This window comes from Oncorhynchus kisutch, linkage group LG28, assembly GCF_002021735.2.
Source record: "Oncorhynchus kisutch isolate 150728-3 linkage group LG28, Okis_V2, whole genome shotgun sequence".
Taxonomy (NCBI): domain Eukaryota; kingdom Metazoa; phylum Chordata; class Actinopteri; order Salmoniformes; family Salmonidae; genus Oncorhynchus; species Oncorhynchus kisutch.
In genome coordinates, this window is record NC_034201.2 from 20,380,124 (window position 1) to 20,401,394 (window position 21,271).

At 45.3% G+C, this 21,271-nt stretch overlaps 1 protein-coding gene across 1 annotated transcript in view; it reads right to left on the reverse strand.

Annotated features, from left to right (window-relative positions):
• LOC109872862 (UV radiation resistance-associated gene protein) overlaps positions 1–21,271 on the reverse strand; it is a 131,529-nt gene that overhangs the window by 90,349 nt on the left and 19,909 nt on the right. The window contains exons 7-9 of the mRNA XM_020464242.2: positions 15,198–15,303; positions 8,706–8,832; positions 342–426 (exon numbers count right to left, since the gene is read on the reverse strand). Of these exons, the coding sequence (XP_020319831.1) occupies positions 342–426; positions 8,706–8,832; positions 15,198–15,303 (318 nt within the window). The remainder of the gene's footprint in view (positions 1–341; positions 427–8,705; positions 8,833–15,197; positions 15,304–21,271) is intronic.

Genomic DNA, 21,271 nt, shown 5'->3' on the forward strand with positions numbered 1-21,271 from the left:
ACTCCTGTTCTGGTCCCATCACTGCCAGGTAGCCAGACAACCAAACTGTGTATATACAGGGTCGACACAGTGTGCACCCCTGCAGGCAAAGGCATCAGACTGGTCTTTGACGCAATCTGCTTACTCTCGCTCAGGCTAAAAACACAAATAGGCAGCGCTAAGCCAACATCCCCTCTTGATAAGCAGGCTGTAATCTCCCCACAGCATTTAGAACCATTGACAGCATATTAGAACACGCCATTCTGTGGTGCTTGGGTAATTTCTAGCAGATGGCACGGTGAACGAACTGGGAGCGTGTATGTGTGTAAAAAGATATACTTTAATTACAGGTTGACACTTACCTTTTGGCAGTGCATTCTTTCTGCTGCTCTGTTAACGACTCCCTCTCAAGCTCCAGACTCCGGTGTTTGGTGGAGAATGCTTCCTCTAGGGAATGAGAAGGGAGGATGAGAGAGAGGGAGAGAGGAATATGAGAAGAGAGAAAGTGGGAAAGAAAGGAGCGATGAATTTGAGAGAGATAGAGAGTGATAGCAAAAGAGATGAAAGCAACAGGGAGAGAGAAAATGAGGTGGTAAATTACCAGGTGTGTTCTGTTCTGGTGAATTTGCACTAGTATCTAGATGTGATTGTTCAAATCAAAACTTTGTCACATCCGCCAAATACAACAGAATACCAAATACCTTACCATGAAATGCTTACTTATCAGCCCTTAACTAACAATGCAGTTAAGAAAATGTTTACCAAATTAACGAAAGTAAAAAAAAAAAATAAGAGCACAATAACGAGGCTGTATACAGGGGGTACTGGTACCGAGTCAATGTGCGGGGGCACAGGTTAGTCAAGGTAATTGAGCTAATATGTACAAGTAGGTAGGGGTAAAGTGACATAGATGCATAGATAATAGAGTAGCAGCAGCATAACGCAAATAGTCTGGGTAGCCATTTGATTAGCTGTTGAGCAGTCTTATGGCTTGGGGGTGGAAGCTCATAAGAAGCCTTTTGGACCTAGACTTGGCGCTCCGTTAGCACTTGCCGTGCGGTAGCAGAGAGAACAGTCTTCGACTACGGTGACTGGAGTCTTTGGCAATTTTTTAGGGCCTTCCTCTGACACCGCCTAATATAGAAGTCATGGATGGCAGGAAGCTTGACCCTAGTGATGTACTGGGCCATATGCACTACCCTCTGTAGAGCCTTGCGGTCAGAGGCCGAGCAGTTGACATACCAGGCGGTGATGGAACCAGTCAGGATGCTCTTGATGGTGGAGCTGTAGAACTTAAGGAGCTGAGGACCATTGACAAATCTTTTCAGTCTCCTGAGGGGGAATAGGCTTTGTCATGCCCTCTTCACAACTGTCTTGGAGTGATAGTTTGTTGGTGATGTGGACACCATGGAACTTAAAGCTCTCAACCTGTTCCACTGCAACCCCGTCTATGAGAATGGGGGTGTCCTCCTTTTCCTGTAGTCCACGATCATCTTCTTGATATGTTGTTGCCTACCCTTACTACCGGGAGGCGGCCCATCAGGAAGTATAGGATCCAGTTGCAGAGGGAGGTGTTTAGTCCCAAGGTCCATAGCTTAGTGATGAGCTTTGAGGGCACTATGGTGTTGAACACTGAGCTGTAGTCAATGAATAGCATTTTCACATAGGTGTTCCTTTTGTCCAGGCGGGAAAGGGCAGTGTGGAGTGCAATAGAGATTGCATCATCTGTGGATCTGTTGGGGCATTACACAAATTGGAGTTGGGTCTAGGGTTTCTGGGATGATGGTGTTGATGTGAGCCATAACAGTCCTTTCAAAGCACTTTATAGCTACAGACACGAGTGCTACGGGTCGGTAGTCATTTAGGCAGGTTACCTCTGTGTTCTTGGGAACAGGGACTATAGTGGTCTGCTTGAAACATTTAGGTATTACAGACCCTGTCAAGGAGAGGTTGAAAATGTCAGTGAAGACACTTGCCAGTTGGTCAGTGCATGCTTGGAGTACACATCCTGGTAATCCGTCTGGCCCTGCAGCCTTGTGAATGTTGACCTGTTTAAACGTCTTACATCGGCTACGGAAAGCATGATCACACAGTCATCCGGAATAGCTGGTGCTCTCATGCATGCTTCAGTGTTGCTTGCCTTGAAGTTTACGTAAATATCATTTAGCTCGGCTCGTTTCACTGGACAGCTCGCGGCTGGGCTTCCCTTTGTAGTCCGTAATAGTTTGCAAGCCCTACAACATCTGGCGAGTGTCAGAGCCGGTGTAGTAGAATTCAATCTTAATCCTGTATTGACGCTTTGCCTGTTTGATGGTTCATCTGAGGGCATAGTAGGATTTCTTATAAGCGCCCGGATTAGTTTCCCGCTCCTTGAAAGCGGCAGCACTAGCCTTTAGCTCGATGCAGATGTTGCCTGTAATCCATGGCTTCTGGTTGGGATATGTACATACCGTCACAGTGGGGATGACGTTGTCGATGTACTTATTGATGAAGCCGATGACTGAGGTGGTATACTCCTCAATGCCGTTGGATGAATCCCGGAACATATTCCAGTCTGTGCTAGCAAAACAGTCCTGTAGCGTAGCATCCTCCAGTTTTCTTTCTCTGGTTGCACGTGACTGGTAGAAATTTTCTTGTTGGCTTATGGCATAGAGTTACTTGGTGGTAAATAGACGACTATGAATAATATAGATGAGAACTCACTTGGTAGAAAGTGTGGTCTACATAAGGTACACACACCCACCCCTCTGCTTACCAGACATAGCTTCTCTGCTCTGGCGGTGCATGGAAAATCCTGCCAGCTCTATATTATCCGTGCCTTCATTCAGTCACGACTCTGTGAAACATAAGATATTACAGTTTTGAATGACCCGTTGGTAGGATAATCTTGATAGTAGGTTACTGATTTAATTTTCCAATGATTCCACATTGGCCAATAGAATGGATTGTAGTGAAGGTTTATTCGCTCGCCTACGAATTTGCAGACGGAAGCCCGACCTCCGCCCCCTTTTTCTCCGTCTTTTCTTCACGCAAATGACGGAGATTTGGGCCTGTTCCCGGGAAAGCAGTAAATCCTTCTCGTCGGACTCGTTAAAGGAAAAAGCTTCTTCCAGTTCGAGGTGAGTAATCGCAGTTCTGATGTCCAGAAGTTATTTTCAGTCATAAGAAATGGTAGCAGCAACATTATGTACAAAATACGTTTAAAAAAAAAAGTTACAAACAATGTAAAAAAAACTAACAACATAGCACAGTTGGTTAAGAGCATGTAAAAAGTCAGCCATCCTCTCTGGCGCCAGCCATCCTCCACCAAAAATTCCTTTGACCTCCTGGCTTGGTTTTTGCTCTGACATGCACTGTCAACTGTGGGACCTTATTTAGACAGGTGTGTTCCTTTTCAAATCATGTCCAATCAATTTAAATTTACCACAGGTGGACTCCAATCAAGTTGTAGAAACATCTCAAGGATGATCAATGGAAACAGGATGCACCAGAGCTCAATTTCGAGTCTCATCGCAAAGGGTCAGAATACCTTATTTACATACGGATCTGTTTTTTATTATTAATACATTTGTATTAATAAATAAATGTATTAAAAACTGTTTTCACTTGGTCATTATGGGGTATAGTGTGTAGATTGCTGAGGATGTATTTTTTATTTCATACATTTTAGAATAAGGCTGTAATGTAACAAAATGTGGAAAAAGTCAAGGGGTCTGAATACTTTCTGAAGGCACTGTATGTACGGTCACTGTGGGGACGATGTCATCAATGCACTTATTGATGAAGCCGGTGACTGAGATGGTATACTCCTTAATGCCATCAGATGAATCCCGGAACATATTTCAGTCTGTGCTAGCAAAACAGTCCAGTAGGTTAACATCTGCGTCATGAGACCACTTCCGTATTGAGCAAGTCACTGGTACTTCCTGCCTTAGGTTCTGCTTGTAAGCAAGAATCAGGAGGATAGAATTATTGTCAGATTTTCCAAATGGAGGGTGAGGGAGAGCTTTGTATGCGTTTCTGTGTGTAGAGTAAAGGTGGTCTAGAGTTTTTTCCTCTGGTTGCACATGAAACACATACTGGTAGAAATTGTTGGTCTGATGCCTTCTCCATTAAACACTGGTAACTTCACACTGCTACTTTGATCAGGAAAAAAAAAACATTTCCTCCCCACACACAGCACATAAAACAGCTACACATGAATAATGATGGCAGGATTTGTTTTACTTTTGTAAATAAACATTTAGTCAAATAAAGAGAAGCATAAATACAAACCCCAACTTCCTCCCAACCATCCCATGTACACCACTGTTGACAGGCTGAACGCAGCACAGATAGCGTGGCTCCAATACACACAACTTCAAACCCAGCTGGTTCAAATGACCCGCTCTTCCACTTCATGTCACATGTCAAAGTTGTTATGCCCAGACAGAAACACCAAAGTGGGGTGGCAGGGAGGATATGGGGGGGGGGGGGGGGGGGGGGGGGGGTACATGGAGGATGAGCAAAGGGGAGGTTCAGAGGCCAGGGCCAAATCTTCATCAGATTAAGAATGATAAGAATTACTGTCTGGAATGGAACAGAATAGCCAGCTCTTTTGGTTTAAGCAAAGAGTTGAAAACAGCTTTCTAAAGGCCTCCTTCACCTGCATAGGCCCTTAGCTTGCCCTGGCTTTTATGGAACCACCACTACTACCCCTCCACCCCAGTCTCCTAGGCGTCAAGCCTCTGCTGCCAAACTAAAACAAATGGAGACTGTGTAAAAACATGTGTGTGTGGAGGGCTACCCTGTGGTGCTGTTTGGCTACGTCACACAGCTTTAGAGATGTTGATCTTTCACCACTCTCCAATGTTGTTGTGTTCGCCCTTCAGAGACAAAATAATAATATCCGCCTTCACTACCTCTATGTCACGGGTGGAAAAACACCCACACACCCTACTATAAAGAGCTACCTTTTTCCATCTCAGTAAAGAGTAGAGGGGGAGAGAGAGGGGGGAGAGTGTAAGAGAGAGTTGGAGGGAGAGAGAGCAAAGGAAATGTGGAGGAAGAAGGGGATAAAATCATGAAGCAAGGACAGGGTGTGTTACTGTGTAACGATGGAGGACGTGACTGTTGTGGCCCATGTTGGTACAAGACAGGATGTCTGCCCTTCAATAAGCCCTCCTTTCCTTTTCCACAGCCCTGCTACACTCTCTCCATCCTCCTCTCCTCTGCCCTGATGAAAGGCCTGGAGAATATCTTGAGGTTGCTCACGCTCTCCATGCAAGGGGGGGGGGGGGGAGCGAGAGAGAGCGAGAGCGTGAGAGAGCGAGAGCGTGAGAGAGCGAGAGAGAGAGAGCGAGAGAATTAGAAGGCTGGAACACAGATCGTTTTCAACACAAATCGATCCAACAGACCGGCCTTGTCGTCATCAAACCCCTTCAAGTCTCTCACACACACAATGTGAAGTGTAGAGAGAGAAAAAGGCTGAAAGAGATTGAAAGAGAGGGCGAGAGAAAGAGATGTCTCTCAAGTTGCTCCTACTGGCTCTTATAGGCCCCCTCCAGTCCAGTAATACCACTCTATCACTCATTAGTAAAAATGTCAGTCACAGTCGCCCTCTCTCGCCCTCAATAATTCTGCATGGTCGCTGTGCAGCTGAGGGAGCTGGTGACTGTGGGTATACTGTTGATAGGTTTAGTGGGGGACCAGAGAGCTGAGCTAAGTCCAGTGATAGATACCCCCCCCACATCTCTCGCCACTTTATAAATCCTGACTTAACTCTGGGTAACTAACTCCGCCACTGACGTTTATTGGCCTACAGTCGCCTCTGTGCCGCGGCAGAGAGGGAAAGTAACTACTGTTAATAACCGCGATAAATACTTTTTACCACCCTAATTTATAACAGCTGCTCAAGGTGGTAGAGGGGAAAATTAGGTGAGAGGAAATTGTGACCCCTCTGAGCCCGTTCATTCTAAAGGACGAAAGAAAGATGTTGAAAAGCAGAGAAGGAGTTAAAATAATAATAATTGGGACAGCATGATTAAGCAGAGGACTGTGGGGGTTAAGGTTAAAATAATGCTCAGTTTTCTCTGGGCTTTGTCTCTGCAAAGAATTACAGCTCTTCTCAGTCTTGTGTAATATTGCCATTGTAATATTACACACGCAAAGAAACACACAGGGATGCATGCAGTCCACCATCATAGCAAATCAGCAGCCATTGGACAGCCTGTTAACTTAGCCTGGTGCTCTCCTGTATGCAGTATCTTCACACAGTCATAGTGGCCAAGCGCGGCGCACTCACTCACGCATGCACAGTGTCTATCAGCTTCATAGCATTCATCACATACCTGTGGCAATATTACACAAGACTCATGAAACCCCCAACCCATCACTACCCTCACACACACACACACACACCACCACAGTACTGTATATTTGTGTTTTACCCCCATTTGTTGACAGTAAAGGGGATCGTCAGAAAAACAGTCATTTCACAGAAAGGACTGAGGATTGGAAACAGACAGTGCAGATGTGATTCCGACATGGTTTCAGAAAAGCTCAATATAATGTAGCCTAGTGGGTAGCATGGGGTGGACAGAGACTGGAGCTAATGACAAGGCTCTCTGGTCCTAGTAGTTTACTGAGGTGAGTCAAATGATGGTGTTAGCATGGAAACCATACATACCTAACCTGCTCTTATCTACTACCAGGTACTTTTCCTTGTTCGTTTAAATAAGCACCTGTCCTCTCTTCACAAAGGACATTCTCTATTTGTGGCCAGGATTTCCCTCCAGCAGTGGTCTGAGTGGTGACAGAGGATTAAGGTCCATTCATCAGGACAGGGACACAAAGAGAACCTTTCCTTGACCCCTCCTTGTAGTGTCTGTGTGTGTGCGTTCGTCCATGCATGTTGGTTGGCTTACTGTGTGTGAGCCTGGATGTTAAGAACACAGTGTGTGCAGGGATGATGTGATGCAGTGCAGACAGACAGCGAATCATTAACAGAAGTCATCTTAGGGAGAATTAAGCTAGCCCCTTGGCCAAACACAGAGCTTGGATCCCTCAGAGCCTTAGTCCACCCAAGTCCTCTCAGAACCCACCCTACCCTGATGTTAAACAAATACAAAACAGACTGTTCAGAGAAAACAGAAGAGATAGGAGGAGGGAGCTGGAGAGAGGGGGTCAGAGAGTGAGAGAATGATACATATACTGTACACGTGCAAATGTATGTATGCGTGTCTGATTGTGTGAGTACATGAACCTGTCTGTTTATTTTTTATTTTATTTCACCTTTATTTAACCAGGTAGGCTAGTTGAGAACAAGTTCTCATTTGCAACTGCGACCTGGCCAAGATAAAGCATAGCAGTGTGAGCATACAACAAAGAGTTACACATGGAGTAAACAATTAACAAGTCAATAACACAGTAGAAAACGAAGGGGGGGTCTATATACAATGTGTGCAAAAGGCATGAGGAGGTAGGCAAATAATTACAATTTTGCAGATTAACACTGGAGTGATAAAAGATCAGATGGTCATGTACAGGTAGAGATATTGGTGTGCAGAAGAGCAGAAAAGTAAATAAATAGAAACAGTACGGGGATGAGGTAGGTGAAAAGGGTGGGCTATTTACCAATAGACTATGTACAGCTGCAGCGATCGGTTAGCTGCTCAGATAGCTGATGTTTGAAGTTGGTGAGGGAGATAAAAGTCTCCAACTTCAGCGATTTTTGCAATTCGTTCCAGTCACAGGCAGCAGAGTACTGGAACGAAAGGCGGCCAAATGAGGTGTTGGCTTTAGGGATGATCAGTGAGATACACCTGCTGGAGCGCGTGCTACGGATGGGTGTTGCCATCGTGACCAGTGAGCTGAGATAAGGCGGAGCTTTACCTAGCATAGACTTGTAGATGACCTGGAGCCAGTGGGTCTGGCGACGAATATGTAGCGAGGGCCAGCCGACTAGAGCATACAAGTCGCAGTGGTGGGTAGTATAAGGTGCTTTAGTGACAAAACGGATGGCACTGTGATAGACTGCATCCAGTTTGCTGAGTAGAGTGTTGGAAGTGCGTGTCTGTGCGTGTCCATCATGGTATGGTGGTGTGGATATGAACTCTGCTTGGTGTTTTATTTCCCTGTGGACATACCAGATATGCAGCAGTAAACTGGCCTATAAAACAAACCCACCCATCCCAGACATGATACAACCTGCAGTTATTCAACCCATATAATTGGCTGAATGACACCATAAAAGGCGAAGGATTTACTTTACCGGCCCTGGTAGGACAACTTGGCTGGCCGGCAAAGACATTTCTCTGTCTGAAAGTGTCACACGGCCATGGAAAACAGTCACCGTGAAGGAGTGACTCAGAGCCTCCAGACGTTCCCTGTATGTGAGGTGCTGTAGTGTACTCTACTGTAAATGTTTGGAGTGGAATATGCAGTAAAATACAGTAGAGCACACCAGGAACAGCTGTTGGCTGACCCAAAGTGTACCTGTCTGTGGGTTGCGTTCCAAATGGCCACATATTTCCTTTGTATTGAACTACTTTTGGCCAAAAGTAGTGTGAGCTATATAGGGAATAGGGTGCTGTTTAGAACGCACCCTTACACCCTGTGTAAAGCACATATTAGGAATACAATCCCATGTGAACCCCCAGTTCCACAATGTACGCAATTTCAAATTGTGGCCTTGTGGAAATGCCTGTCTATTGTGTCTTTAAGGTGGAACTCCAAATGCCATTTACCTTTCTTCTGAAGCACTGCTCTCTCCTTCTGCTGCAGGTCTGTCTCCCGGCCCAGCGCTTTCCTCTGTCTCTCCAGCTCACTGCGTAGCGTTCCCAGACGCAGCTGCATACACTCCCGCTCCTTCTTCTGCAAACAGAGGCGGGTATGGAGAGAGAGAGAAACATTTGAAAAGAAAGAGATAGAAAAGAGACGAAAGATCAAGGGAGAGAAAAAGGAAGGATAAACAGAAAGAGACAGAATACATAGTGATTCACCACAGCAAGTGCTTTTAATTGTCCCCGCCTACCACCATACACCCATTAGGTCCTTTAGAACAAACCATGTAATCTAGGGCCAATCACGTAACGAACTCATTCAATACGCCTCTACTAAGGTTAATCCTGGATGAGCGAAGACAAGTGGGGCCCACAGAGAATGACAGAGGACTCTAGTGGCCAAAACAATATATTTGCAGGGCAGCGCCAGTGAGGGCTTCCACCATTTTCATTTAGTCAACTGAGTGGGACTTGCAACTTCATTGGCTGATCCCTCCTGGTGACAGGATGGATCAGTCAATCGTGAAGAAGAAAATGAAGACTACTTCAAAATGGAGATTGCTTCAATGGTGCTGCCTACGCCATCACAGACGCCACAATGGCACAGATACAAAGATGAGTCCTCTATCCATCTATGGTGGGGCCTCAAAAAAATTATTTCAAAACAACCCCTAAAACAGCCTCCACGAGAGAAATCGGAGATCCTCATGAGAAATTCCACAGTAACAGAATTACACTTACACTACGATTTTTCATTTCAAAATGTATGCCAAACAAAAACCATTGATTTCAAACCATACAACTCTATGCACAATGACTACTTTTAACTATTTACACAGTAAATAAATATATTTTCTGAAAATTTTTTGGAAAAACTGTGCAGATACAGTTTGGTAATAGAATTACGGTAAAATCTCTCACATGCAGAGGGCAAAAGTGAGATAAGGTCACTGTCAAGCGAGAGAAACAATAACGCACTAACTGGTGTGAAGGACCAGGATGTTATGCAGCAAAATGGTATCTGATAGAAGTTGTGGACAAGAGCAGGATGCACTTGCGTTTTTGGAGGTAGGGATCTGTGCCGATGGGTTAGGCTGAGTGTGCTTTGTGAAGGGTTCATTCTGGGACGGACATTGTGGCTGAACCCTCACTAAGGCCTGTGCCGATGGGTTAGGCTGAGTGTGCTTTGTGAAGGGTTCATTCTGGGACGGACATTGTGGCTGAACCCTCACTAAGGCCTGTGCCGATGGGTTAGGCTGAGTGTGCTTTGTGAAGGGTTCATTCTGGGACGGACATTGTGGCTGAACCCTCACCTTAGTGAGGGTTCAGCCACAATGTCCGTGCCTGTGCCGATGGGTTAGGCTGAGTGTGCTTTGTGAAGGGTTCATTCTGGGACGGACATTGTGGCTGAACCCTCACTAAGGCCTGGAGCAAAGCTGACTGCAGTCAGGAGAGGAGAGGCTGGGCCCTTAGCTGCCACATCCTGACTAGAACTTCCTCACTTCTGCCCTTTTCTCTTACATTGAAGGCTGTATGTTAAGAAAGGCTTGGGCTTTATCAAAGCTGAGTCAAAGTCTAGGAGGAGAGGAAGATAAGAGACCACCAACATCACCTATTCACTCATGTCAGCTGCAGACTAACCAACAGACTGATGGGAGCTTCATTTCTAGTAAGGTTATCACAATACCAGTATCGCGATACTACGATAGCAGATTTTCCATGGCAAAAAAAATAAACACAAATTAGACTAAACTCTATGGTCTTATAAAAACCTACTTCATGTAAAATTATGGGTGCTATAGCTTGCCAAATAAACACGTGACAACATAATGCTGTTTGTTTCTAAACGATACATCCAAGTATAGAGATACTGGTATCGTGACGAACCTCATTTCTGGCGTTTTCTCTTACACTGCAGAGTGTGTTTGTAAAGACAGGCTTCGTCTTTAGCAGGGCTTTAGCAAGACTGGAGTCAGAAAGTCTGAAGAGGAAGAGGGAGCATCCTCTTAGCACTCCTTTCATTTGACAGCTTCAGACTATCCAACATCCTTGTCTTCCTAACTTCACCTTCTTGGTGAGGAGGGGAGCATTGAGTTACAGTTAGGCATCGTATGACAGTCCTAACCATCCAAGGCCATTCCAGGTAGAAGATAACCCCTTCTCTTCCCTGGTCGGTAGACAGCTGGCTGTAGATTGATCATGTCTGAGGGAGGAACTGCAGGGCACAGGGGTGACGGAGGGGGCAGGGCCAGTGAAACACAAGACAATGATTACATCTGAGTGGACAGACAGACTGAATCCTGCTGTGAATGAATGGGTAGCCCTATAGCCCCATGAGGGTAATAAACAATAAAGCCTGACGTTCCAGTCTATCACCATATCAAACACTGCAGACTGTCAGAGCAGTAAGAGTGAAGCTGAGCTGTGTGTTTGTGTGTGTTTCCAGATGGCTTCCAAATGGTCTCGATTGGAGGGAAGGGGCATATGAGAAATTATCATGAGACACAAACTATTGTGGAGGTGACGTGATAAATGTGGTACCATCTCAGAAATTGTACAGTACACCATAAGTATCCTAGCAGGCTTTTGGTGTTGGGAGGAGGTGGTTCAGGGTCACACACAGTGCTGGCATCAACACCAGATGACTCTCCCTCCTAACACCGAGTGTCAGGTGACATCTAGCTCACCACATGCTCCATGGCCTGGGTAGACCTGGATAGAGCTCTCAGTATGCAGGTCATTAGTCAACATGTCCAGCCACCACAGGGTGTCTCCCCATCAGCCCCTAACATCTCACTCTATCTGGGGTTCATTTAAGACCCTGTTGGGAGGACCCCTCCAGCCCTGGATGTACTACCCCAAATGAAGAACAGTGCTTGCTCTTTCGTTGGGCACATAGGTGGGGAAGATAAGAGAGAGAAAGAGATGGATGGATGGATAGAGGGATTTATTTATTTTTATTTAACTAGGCAAGTCAGTTAAAAACAAATTCTTATTTACGATGACGGCCTACCAAAAGGCCTCCTGTGGGGACGGAGGCTGGGATAAAAAATATGTTTAAAAAAAGGACAACAACAACATAAGGAGAGACCGAAGACAACCACATAGCATGGCAGCAACACATGACAACATGGTAGCAGCACAAAACATGGTACAAACATTACTGGGCACAGACAACAGCACAAAGGGCAAGAAGATAGAGACTACAATACATCACGCAAAGCAGCTACAACTGTCAGTAAATATGTCCATGATTGAGTCTTTGAATGAAGAGATTGAGATAACTGTCCAGTTGGAGTGTTTGTTGCAGCTCGTTCCAGTCGCTAGCTGCAGAGAACTGAAAAGACGAGCGACCCAGGGATGTGTGTGCTTTGGCGACCTTGAACAGAATGTGACTGGCAGAGCGGGTGTTGTATGTGGAGGATGAAGGCTGCAGTAGGTATATCAGATAGGGGGGAGTGAGGCCTAACAGTGTTTTATAAATAAACAACAAGCAGTGGGTCTTGCGACAGGTATACAGCGAATAGCGCTCATCCTCCTCCATCTCAAACCCCCTTCGATTCCTCTGATCGGTATCATAATCCACCACCAAGGAAAAGGTTCATGAAGGCCTGAGCAGCTCTCTCCTTTCCCAGTCTGGCTGCTTGATATGATGGTCCCAATCAGTCCTGCATTCTTCCATCCTCCGACCCACCAAAAATTAACCTTAGAGAGCACCTTTATTTTGCCAGTTGTCTAGAGCAGCATGTGGTATCAACACACACAAACACAAACAGACACAGAGATGGGGATCGCAGCCAGGATCAGAGTAAACGCTGATAGGCCTCTTATCGAGGTCTTATGAGGCTTTTGTAGGAAAAGAGCAGGTGTCAGTCACTCAGACAGGCCAGATAAAACCTCCATCTCCCTGAGTGTCACAGCCCATATGTAGTGCAGGAATGCTGCAGTTCGCGTGTTAACCACGAACCACCGCCCTCCTGTGGTCCAGAGTTGACAGGTAGGGTGAGGCCAATGTGTGTGTGTTGTTTGTAGTCTGTGTGTGCATGCAAATATGTGCCAGTGTGTGCGCTGTATGTCTGTGTGCATGCGAATACGTGACTGTGGGTGTGTGTGTGTGCATTCACACGTGAGTGTGTGCGTAAATGCGCACCTACCTGTGTGTGTGTGTGTGTGTGTGTGTGTGTGTGTGTGTGTGCATGGTGTGTGTGCGCGTGCTTTCATTCGTGCACGCATGTCCTACAGCCTGTTTGAAGGGCCCCAGGACATCAAAGACTCTGTCGGTCAGCTGAGTCAACAGCGACAGAGGAATAACCTGGCCGTAACCCTGGAGATCAATGGCAGAGTGTGGGTGAGAGGGTGAAAGGGCCACGGTGGGCCGTGGTGGTGGCCTCACCTCTGCACTCTTTGATCCCACACAGACAAGAGAAGGCGTGGGCAGACTGAGGGCGAGAGGGATACTAACAGAGAGAATTCACACACAGAGAGGGAGACCCAGTGTAAGACACACACAATGCTCCCCTCTTTTGAAACCACTAACTCAATAAAATGATATTTAAAGGAGCGGTCTAAGCTACAGTACACAGAGAGAGCAGCGGGGGCTGAGCTGATCTGAAGGAGGTATAACATGATTTATTAGCTGAGGTGAACTCTGAAAAGCCTTGGAATGTTTCATTGAGGTGAAGTACCAGCCACAAGCCCGTTTCAATAGGAGAGTTGTGCTCTGTGTGTGGGCCTTCATCATCGTCGGACTAGTAGTCAGACTAATTCAGCGGTGAAGAACACAACATTTAGATATCAAAAGGCTGAGAGACAGATAGAGGGTGACAGATGTCTGAGGTGTTGAGGTGAACAACAAGAAGAGACTGTTGGAGCAGTCTCCTCAGACTGCCGCCACACTCCTACAGATATGGTGTCCTTGTTTTGGCAGTCACTCAATGAGCTCTGTCAGATAAGAATTTTTAGATCGGTAAGTTAGTCCAGCCAGTTCCCTAAAATTGAAGTAATACTGACTGGGCACGCAGGGAATGTGCCCAGGGGCCCTGACCTCCAGGTGCCCCCCATTGATTTTGTTAGTCACCCTCACTCAGATATCATATTAACATGGCATAAGTCATGGACAAATATGTGAAATTCCAGGAAATAAGCTATATAAACGGCACATTTTTTCTCTGTGCCCATGGCAAAATGAGTAAAATTGCATGAAAAGTATTGTAAAATTGCAACATGTTCTCTTCGCCCAATAGCAAAATTGCAGGAAATGTACTTTCAAACGTAACATTTTCTCTCCATTGCCAAGACTGGGGCCCAGTAAAAGGTTTTGCCACGACGTGGAGTGGCCTAGCCTGACGACTCACTCTCAATTCTTCCGCTGCTCTGTCGTTCACAACATACTTCAGTCTGAAACCGCCATCATTGAAGTCGTTTGTGGGGCATGAGGGGCGTTGTACAAAACAAAGTCATTAGCGAATGGATTGTCTCTAACCAAAACTGAGTGTGTACTGGGTCTGGTACAACCCATCGGTTTCTGGAACAAATCAGACGGCCCTGAATGTGTTCGCATTCGGTGAAGGGTCGGGGAGGTACTCAGATCCAGACTCATAGTGGATAGGAAACTAACCGCTGTGGGCGTGACGTAACATTTGGTGGTAGCAAGGAGTCTGGGTAGCCAGGCAAGGGGAGGCCCAATAAACAAATCTCTTTTAGGGCCCCCAAAAGGCTGGGGCCAGCTCTGGCTACTGGTTGAATGCATTTAGTTAAGAGAGTTATGTGGTTTAACTGCACAAATAGATTGATTGCAAAAATCAGTTGACTGCATGTATGGGTATGGATGTGGGTACGCAGACACATGAGCCACTACGGCCCCCCATGAAGAGTTCAGATTTCTTGTGGCCTCCACCCAACTCAAAGTTGCCCATCCCTGCTTTAAAAGAAAGCTGTGGAGGAGGGGGGCAGGGGGGTTAAATCCTATCTTCACAAATCTGCTTTTAACGTAATAGTGTAGCATATACCTTGAGCACCAAAACATGGAGGTGTCAAGAGCCCCAGGGCTTTTATAACAGGAGCTTGTGAAGTGTGCACTTACAATAAACACAACATTCAAAACCTAGGATTACCGCTCCATTTTCACAGCAGTGTGGCTGCAAATTCCAAAAATGTTAAATATGCTTGCTTTCTATTAGTTTTGATTTGACTCGAGGATAAAGACAAGGTTGGAGACAAATCGTGGGTGTCTTGTAAAAAAAAAAAGCTGCTGATCTGGTTCAGCACAATTATCTTTAATACAATTTAAATAAGTATATTTCAGTTCTCATAGCCAGAGGTCTCATCTAACTAACTGACTATTGTAGTTAGCACAAACACGTGATACTGGCACGACGTAGATAATGGGTTTGCAAGAGAATGAGTTGCAGATGAGAAGAGATCAGTGGAGGATCTGTATTTTGCTGGCTGACTCACACGCTTGGTGCAGGCCGTTGTCGTCCTCAGTTTCTCCTCAATATCCTTGCCGATCTTCTGCACAGTCACCTGGGTCTGCTTGATGGCTCTCTGGGCCGTGTGGAGCCTGGAAAGTACAGGGAGGAACAACATCAGGATAGGAGCTTAGGCTCTTCACCTCAGGAACTCAATAGACATGTACTGTATAATAGAGGATGCTTGAATGTGATGCAGATTTATATCAGTAGGCTAAATAAATAAACACACAAGAACAGAGGGCGGACACTCCGGACAGTGTAATGTCAGCCATCTTGTTAGCGTGTTGATTTGCTGTGCTATTTGTTAATGTTAGTTAGGTTTGTTTGGAGGGCAGAGGGAGGAGGTATGAGTTATGATGGACCACATGGGGTTCTTAACTCTGTGGCAACGATTTCTTTCCCTCATTGTTTCACTTCCTGATTTACCGGGGTTTAATCTACATTGTTGTGCCGTGTTGTCTCCAAATGTCTCAAAGTTAATGAAGGTTCCAAAGGAACAAAAGGACAAAGGGGTTATTGAGAACATTGAAAGAACAAAGTTCATTAAAATGAGTCTTCAGATGTATTCCTACAGACTCAGGGGACGTATCAAGTTCGTAAATACCCATTAACCACAAATAACCCACCAGTATTTTAGTCACTATTATTTTCTAATATATCTAACCACGATTTAAGGATCAAAATGTTGCCCTATGGACCTGAGAGTATTAAAGTCAGACCACTGAGAGAAACCTCAACGGACCATTTAATAAAACACTCACCACAAGCACGGAAGACTTTCCCAAAACCTTTGGGTACTAACGCCATTCATTCATTGTCCTCTCTGGAAAGATAGGGAGGGAACAATAACAACAATACCAAAAGACAAGCCAGAACTTTATTGCAGCTATCAATCACAGACTCGATCAACTCTCCAAGTATGGTTTCAACAGCTCCAGGCCTCATGGGGAGTGAGGGAGACCAAGCTGCTCCCCACAACACAGCAGCCCCAGCGACATGGTTTAAGAGGAACAGACTGCCATCACACCAGGCTAAGATCTGAGGGTCCTTCTCACACACACACACAAGAGGAAGGCAGCCATTAGCAATAATATTGTCAGAGACTCGAGACCATCCTCGTTTTGTCTAATTTACAGACACGCTCAATAGGAGATAAGTGTTAGATGTGGCAGTGTGGCCGGCAGTTCCCGATTCAGTCCCTCTCATCTACAGTATGAATGGCTCTACCGTCTGGTCTGGGGTCTGGTCTCCTGATGGAGATGTGCTTTTCATTTCTCGTTAGTAAAATTCTCCTTCACCATGTTCCCTCAATGGGACAACTTCAGCCCCCATTCCCTCCATGCCCCAACCCACCATTTTTCCAGCCACATCATTCCACCTCTGTCAGGAGTGGGCTGTTCCATACTCCTCATATCTCCATCCCCCCAATCGCTGCTAGTCAATCCCTAGGAGAAACCTTAGTACACGCTGCCTGACCCGGCCTGTGTTTGCAGCACTTCTTAACCCAGATAATGTTAAGGCAGATTCCTGCCCCAAACCACTACGTGTAGTCTTCTGTCAATCAAGGCGCCAAAACCCCTGCCAAGACATACAGTGCATTTTCACAGCTTGTAGCCTCAGATTGCAGAGTTCTCCTGGCTTTGGGCTGAATCAGTGGACTTGGTGGAAGCCACAAAGAGTCTTAAGGGGCCAGGACTGTGAATAATCCCATAGTGGTGCCAAAATGCTCCGTGATCTTTCATACTCCACTTCTGGGGACTTTTAAATTGTCATTAGGGAACAAGTAAACTGAGGGTTGGTGGTATCCCCTTCCTCTTGTATGTATAACTTAAATGGGAATAATCAGCCACATCTTCGGTCTAAAATGTATCTATAGCCTACTATGTTTCTTTCTTAGAATTCCGCAATCATCCTCTCATTCATTAACACCTCACTTCGGAGCACAAATCTGAGAAGAAGACTTTGTCTTCCCGGTTTACCACAATTTCAAAATTGTGACGACAGACTTCTTCTGTACGTGACTGTAACCACATACAGTTGGGCAAAAAATGATTTAGTCAGCCACCAATTGTGCAAGTTCTCCCACTTAAAAAGATGAGAGAGGCCTGTAATTTTCATCATAGGTACACTTCAACTATGACAGACAAAATGAGAAAAAAAAATCCAGAAAATCACATTGTAGGATTTTTTATGAATTTATTTGCTAATTATGGTGGAAAATAAGTATTTGGTCACCTACAAACAAGCAAGACTTCTGGCTCTCACAGACCTGTAACTTCTTCTTTAAGAGGCTCCTCTGTCCTCCACTCGTTACCTGTATTAATGGCACCTGTTTGAACTTCTTATCAGTATAAAAGACACCGGTCCACAACCTCAAACAGTCACACTCCAAACTCCACTATGGCCAAGACCAAAGAGCTGTCAAAAGACACAAGAAACAAAAATGTAGACCTGCACCAGGCTGGGAAGACTGAATCTGCAATAGGTAAGCAGCTTGGTTTGAAGAAATCAACTGTGGAAGCAATTATTAGGAAATGGAAGACATACAAGACCACTGATAATCTCCCTCGATCTGGGGCTCCATGCATGATCTCACCCTGTGGGGTCAAAATGATCAGAACCACACGGGGGAACCTAGTGAATGACCTGCAGAGAGCTGGCACCAAAGTAACAAAGCCTACCATCAGTAACACACTACGCCGCCAGGGACTCAAATCCTGCAGTGCCAGACGTGTCCCCCTGCTTAAGCCAGTACATGTCCAGGCCCGTCTGAAGTTTGCTAGAGAGCATTTAGATGATCCAGAAGAAGATTGGGAGAATGTCATATGGTCAGATCAAACCAAAATATAACTTTCTGGTAAAAACTCAACTTGTTGTGTTTGGAGGGCAAAGAATGCTGAGTTGCATCCAAAGAATACCATACCTACTGTGAAGCATGGGGGTGGAAACATCATACTTGGGGCTGTTTTTCTGCAAAGGGACCAGGACGACTGATCCGTGTAAAGGAAAGAATGAATGGGGCCATGTATCGTGAGATTGAGTGAAAACCTCCTTCCATCAGCAAGGGCATTGAAGATGAAACGTCGCTAGGTCTTTCAGCATAACAATGATCCCAAACACACCGCCCGGGCAACGAAGGAGTGTCTTCGTAAGAAGCATTTCAAGGTCCTGGAGTGGCCTAGCCAGTCTCCAGGTCTCAACCCCATAGAAAATCTTTGGAGGGACTTGAAAGTACGTGTTGCCCAGCAACAGCCCCAAAACATCACTGCTCTAGAGGAGATCTGTATGGAGGAATGGGCCAAAATACCAGCAACAGTGTGTGAAAACCTTGTGAAGACTTACAGAAAACGTTTGACCTCTGTCATTGCCAACAAAGGGTAAATAACAAAGTATTGAGATAAACTTTTGTTATTGACCAAATACTTATTTTCCACCATAATTTGCAAATAAATTCATTAAAAATCCTACAATGTGATTTTCTGGATTTTGTTTCTCATTTTGTCTGTCATAGTTGAAGTGTACCTATGATGAAAATTACAGGCCTCTCATCTTTTTAAGTGTGAGAACTTGCACAATTGGTGGCTGACTAAATACTTTTTTGCCCCACTGTAGGTCCAAACATGTCTCTCTCTCAGTAAAGGTTACATTAAGTAGGGTGGCGTGGAGCTACAGCCCTTTCAGATACACATCCCTCTTTACTCATGTTTCCCATATCTGTTGCTTTCTTTAGTCCATTTTCTCAAATTAGGTAATTGGCTAAATCAGTGAGGCTAAAAACTCCATTCCTCCATCCATACTGAACAAGGCAGCTAGTTGTCTGCCAATAAGTCACCTAGGCTACATACATCATCGGACTTTTGGGGGTGGAGGGGGTGTTACACAGGTGCAGCTCATACCCACTGCTTGTGCTTGAATGTGGTCCATGTGAGAGCAGCAGCTCTGGGTATTAATCCATGGACTACATATGGATGAGTGAAAACGCATCTTCGGCTCTCCTCTTATGATGCAACAACCACTTGTGGTTGGAGTTCGTAGTGGTTGCAGTGGGGAAACTGGCTATGGTTGCAGATGGAGAACGGGGCCTGTGGTCATGAAAGTGGGAGATTTTAGTAACTTTATGGGACAGTCAATAAAACGCTTAGGTATGCAGTCCCTCAGAGCCTTCCTGGAACTGCCTCCTTTAGTGGGTTTAGTGCCTGACCCTCCATAGGCTCGGTTTAAAACTAATCCAGCTCGCAGAGATATTTCCACAAATCTATGGTGCCTCCAGCTACTTCCATGTTTTTTCTCTTTTTATTAAAGTCAAATCAAATGTATTTATATAGCCCTTCGTACATCAGCTGATATCTCAAAGTGCTGTAGAGAAACCCAGCCTAAAACCCCAAACAGCAAGCAATGCAGGTGTAGAAGCACCTGCATTAAAGCTATTCCTCAGACACCTCAGGATATTACTGTGTGTGGTAGGAGGATGGAGTCCAGACCAACATTCATCACTCCTGTATCTTCAGTAAGTGGGGTCAGACATAACTCCTAATGATGTCACACTTTAAGGAGGAAAGGGGAAACTCTACAACCATTCACTTTCCTTTCCTTTTTTCTTTCTTCATTTCAACCTGCTTGGGAAGATAGCGATAGCCGTTGGTGATTGTCCTTGGAAACGTCAGGGCAAAGACGTTTTGACAGCTTTATCGGTCTGAGGTGATTGTGATGGAAGAATCTTATATAGCACTTCCCTAGGTGAGTGCTGTTATCTTCCCAGCCCTGAACGCATGTCTGCACCCTTATCAGCTCAACCAGTCTGGGGATAGGAGGGCCCATCATATCACATCAGGCCCAAAATGGGCCCCTGGATCACAAGGTGTGAGGGGGTGGACCAGTTCCAGGCCCCTATGCCCTCACTGGGGCAGTGCAACCACCAGGCTGGCACCCACCCCTCCGGAAAGCACACTGAACCATAACAACTTTACCTTTTCTACAACATGAGGACGACGAGTGAAAATGACAACTAGGGATTACTGGGAGTTACGATTCAAATAAGTACGCACTTTAGATCCTTAAGGACATTCAGTCCTTGATTTAAGATATAAAGGCATCTGAAAAGCATAACATCTTAAACCCTAAATCCATTTGTGGATGAATGCCTGTAAAAGCATGTGGATTCCAACGAGACTATTCTTGAACATTCATATGGAACATTTTCCCTAAAGAAAGCTGCTTGGAAGCAATCTTTACAGAATTCTTATTTGCAATGCTGCCTCTCGCAGCTGAAGGGAGGAGAGAAGGAAGCTTTGATGGATTTGAGACTAAATCAATGAGCATTGTCATAAACACAAATGGCATTGACTTTCTGACCTTAAAACACATCCACTATGTAGTAACTCCTTCCAGAGCGGCCTCCACAAAGCACTGGCTCTGATGGCCCGTACTGTTCATGGATTCATTTACCCAACTGATGATCTCAAAATAAATATTTACCATGGTTTATACGTAGCGCAACAGGCCAGCAATCGCAATCAGTGCCGAGCAACAGCAGAGGCAGATGTATCATCTGGCTTATAGAGATTTTTTTTTTTAAGTCGCAAAGAAAAAACGGGTGTTTCAAAAAGAGAGAGAAAGAAAGCGAGCGAGGAAGAGAGCGAGCGTGAGAGCGAGAGCATCCCCGTCCCCCTGGAGAGTAGGGGCACATCGAAACAAAACACATTTCATTGCCTTATATAGCGTTGGCGGTTGGGGGTGCTTGTCTCATTCACAAAGCGGTTGGTGAGATAGCTTAAAGCCCGGGTCCATTCCATTCTTCCACAATGGTATGCAGTGGTTTTCGGTTTTTGTTCGTTTGCATGCATTTTTCATCGCCCCCTCATATCGTTCCAGCCGTGTACTTTTTGTTTTGAGAGACCACTTGATGTTGCAGGCATGGAAACTTTTTGTGAATCTTTTGTGTTGCAGAGAGAAAGCGAGGAAGTGAGGTGCAGTCTGGATCTAAGAAAACATACGAGGGAGGTAGAAGAGGTTGACAAAACACTTATTTTACTGTGTGATAAGATGGGTTTCATTTAT